Source organism: Mus pahari, chromosome 5, assembly GCF_900095145.1.
Source record: "Mus pahari chromosome 5, PAHARI_EIJ_v1.1, whole genome shotgun sequence".
Lineage (NCBI taxonomy): Eukaryota > Metazoa > Chordata > Mammalia > Rodentia > Muridae > Mus > Mus pahari.
Window position 1 is genome coordinate 133,923,392 of NC_034594.1, and position 3,495 is coordinate 133,926,886.

A 3,495-nucleotide genomic window follows, 5' to 3' on the forward strand; every position below is an offset into this window, starting at 1 on the left:
CTTTCTTTCTTTCTTTCTTTCTTTCTTTCTCTTTCTTTCTTCCTTCCTTCCTTCCTTCCTTCCTTCCTTCCTTCCTTCCTTCCTTCCTTCCTTCCTGTCTGTCTGTCTGTCTGTCTTGTGTGTGTGTGTGTGTGTGTGTGTGTACACGTTTTCAGAGGGCAGCTTTCAGGAGTCAGTTCTCTTTCTCCACCATGTGGGCTCTGGGAAGTAAATGTTAGGCTTGACATAAACAAGTGTCTTAATTTTATTCTTTTTTTTTGTTTGTTTGGTTTTGGTTTTGGTTTTGGTTTCTAGAGACATGGTTTTTCTGTGCAGCCATGGCTGTCTTGGAACTCAATCTGTAGACCAGGCTGGTCTTAAACTCAGAGATCCACTGCCTCTGCCTCCCGAGTCCTGGAAATAAAGGTGTGCGCCACCCCCACCCGATGCCTTAGTCTTGCTCTTACTGAGTATGACAGCACACACTCGTAACCCATCACCTGTGAGGCTGAGACACAGGGATCTCAAGTCTGAAGCTAGCAGCTTCAGCAAAACAGCAAGCTTCAGGGACCCCCATCTTACACACACACACACACACACACACACGATTGGCTTTTAGAAATGGAACTTGAAAGAATAAGTGGTTCAACGCTAATGTGCTGTCATCATCGTCATCATCATCATCATCATCATCATCATCACCACCACCATTATCATTTGCCGTCATCTGGAAACAACCAAGGTAAAAAGATAAAGGAACACTGAAAATATTATTCAACCAGTATGTAATACTTGTAAATTTCTTCAAAATGCCAGAGAAGCTGGCTAAACTACCTGGGAGTGGTCCTAGGAACAAGAAAAAAGTACCTTCATCCCAAAGCGAGTATCTGGCTTATCAGTTCCATAGGTGGCCAATGCCTCAGCAAAAGTCATGGAAGGAAAAGGAGTCCCTAGAGGGCCTTTATCACCAGGCCAGGAGTACTGCAGCAAACCCTCAACTAGGCGCTGAATGCCAGTCTGGTCTACAAAGGACATCTCTATGTCAATCTGAAACCAAAACAACATGGAAACTAACATCAACAGTCACAATACACATTTCTTGGCTTTTAGTTACCATATAAATAACTCTGCCCAGAAACAATACACGGCTAAGGATACAAATATTATTATACTTTGCTTTTATGTCGATGACTGCCACTGCCTAACATATGCCAACTTATTTATAATTATCTTGTGGCTGAAGGCTCAGAGAAGTAAGTGAATTGCTTGCAAACTGCAATCAGTAAGAAGTTAGGCTACATCTGATCCTGGTCCTTACGATTCCAAACTTGTTATTTTTCCATTTAATCACATTGATTAATGTTACCTTAACAAAGCCAAGTAAGGGTTTTGATAAATCTAGATTAAATAAATGTATTCAATATCAGTATATAAGTTTATTTTCCTTTACAGTTAGCATTGTCCTTTAAAGAATATTTTTTGTATGTATGAGTATTTTGCCTGCATGTACACACACACACTTGATGCTCAGGAAAGCCAGAAGGGGGTGTCTGGCCCTGGGACTGAAGTTACAGCTGGTTGTGATCTGCCATGTGGATGATAGGAATGGACCCCAGGCCTCCTGGAAGACCAGCCAGTGCTCTTAACTGCTGAGCCATCTTGTCAGCCCCCACTCTGGCCTGTTTTTGGAGTAATGATTCTTCTATTAACTCTATTTTTTGTTGTTTTTAATTGCTTGTTTGTTTGCTTTTTGAGACAATGTTTCTCTGTGTAGCCCTGGCTGTCCTGGAACTTGCTTTGTAGACTAGGTGACCTTAAACTCAGATATCCACCTGCCTCTGCCTTCTGAGTGTTGGGATTAAAGGCATGGGCTACATGGCCAGCTTTAACTTTGTTTTATTTGTTACTCTGTTCATGCATGTACACTGTGGGTGTGGGTACAAGTGTTCCACAGCACACATATGGAGGTCACTAGATGACTGGAGTCAGTTTCTTTACCTTACATGGGTTCTGGGACCCAAACTCAAGCTTCAGGATTGTCTACAAGTACCTTTATCTGCTGAGCCACGTCAGTGGTCCCTGGAACATTGACTTTTAATGGAAAAGATCTGTTCTAAGGACTTTATCATATTATAAACTGAGGATATCTGGCACACCTTAGTTGATGACCACACCCCTATGAAAATGACTAATGAAATAGATTAAAACTATTTTGAGATTTCATTTCTCCCCAGGCAGAATGCCAAAAAAAAAACAAAAAAAAAAAACAAAGGATGGGGATGGAGAGATGGTCCAGTGGTCAAGAGCACTTTCTGTTCTTGCAGAGGACCTGGGTTCATTTTCCAGCCCCAACGTGGCACACAGCCACCTCAAACTCCAGTTCTAGAGCTTCCATGAGCACCAGGCATGCACATGCAGGCAAAATATTCACACATATAACATACAATCTTGCTGGCCATGGTGTTAGTACTCAGGAGACAGAGGCAAGCAGATCTTGATGAGTGTGAGGCCAGCCTGGTCTAATACTTAGGGAGTTTAAGGCCAGCCAAGGCTACATACATAGAGAGACCCAGACATTGACTCAATTGCCCCACCTCTGGAAAAAAAAAAACCTTAAAAAAATATAAAAGAACACAAATGACAATAAGTGCTTGGCAGAGACAGGAGGCAGAGAAACAGAACCCTTATTTACTGCTGGCGAGACTCTAAACTGGTGTGGCGATTATGAAAATCAGTACTGAGGTTTTTCAAATAACTGAAAAGAACTACTATATGATCTGGCTTTGCCACCCTTGGGTAATACTCCAAAGCTCAGGGCTTAGCACAGAGCTCCTCACTCCTCTATGTTGATTGTCGTGCCAGTCACAGCAGCTAAGGAACAGAAACAGCCTAGACAGTCATTAATCCGTGAATGGCTAACGAAAATGTGTTATATATACACGATGAAATTCTATTGAGCCATAAAGAGAAATAAAATCATGACATTTGTAGGAAAATGGAATTGGAAATTCTGTTCGGTGAAGTATCCCAGGTGCAGAGAGGCAAGTACTCCCTGCTTCCTCTCATACGGTTGATTCTAGATTTTAATTTTTATATGTGCATATAAATGTTTAGGTATAGGTCAGGGAACTGTGAGAGGGGAAAGAAGAGACCTCAAGGTAAAAGAATAAAAAGCAAGGTACGATGCCTGTGATATAAAAGCAGAAGGAGGGTGGTGGGAGCAAGCAGACCTGTGCAGAGGCAGGAGGATGGAAAGGAGTGATGGCAGTGGCTCAACAAAAATGAAGTGTGTCTGAAAATGAGACTCGGAGACCCATTGACTTTAAGCTCATTTCTAAGACCTTGTAAAGTTACTGTCCTGGTACTGAAACATCCTGGTATAGCAACATGAATTTGTTTTTTTTTGTTGTTTTGTTTTGTTTTGTTTTGTTTTTCGAGACAGGGTTTCTCTGTGTAGTCCTGGCTGTCCTGGAACTCACTCTGTAGACCAGGCTGGCCTCGAACTCAGAAATCCGC

At 42.0% G+C, this 3,495-nt stretch overlaps 1 protein-coding gene across 1 annotated transcript in view; it reads right to left on the reverse strand.

The window, feature by feature from the left end:
- Positions 1 to 3,495, reverse strand: part of Dars2 (aspartyl-tRNA synthetase 2, mitochondrial) — a 28,450-nt gene that overhangs the window by 12,986 nt on the left and 11,969 nt on the right. The window contains exon 10 of the mRNA XM_021197731.2: positions 847 to 1,026. Coding sequence (XP_021053390.1) covers positions 847 to 1,026 — 180 coding nt within the window. The remainder of the gene's footprint in view (positions 1 to 846; positions 1,027 to 3,495) is intronic.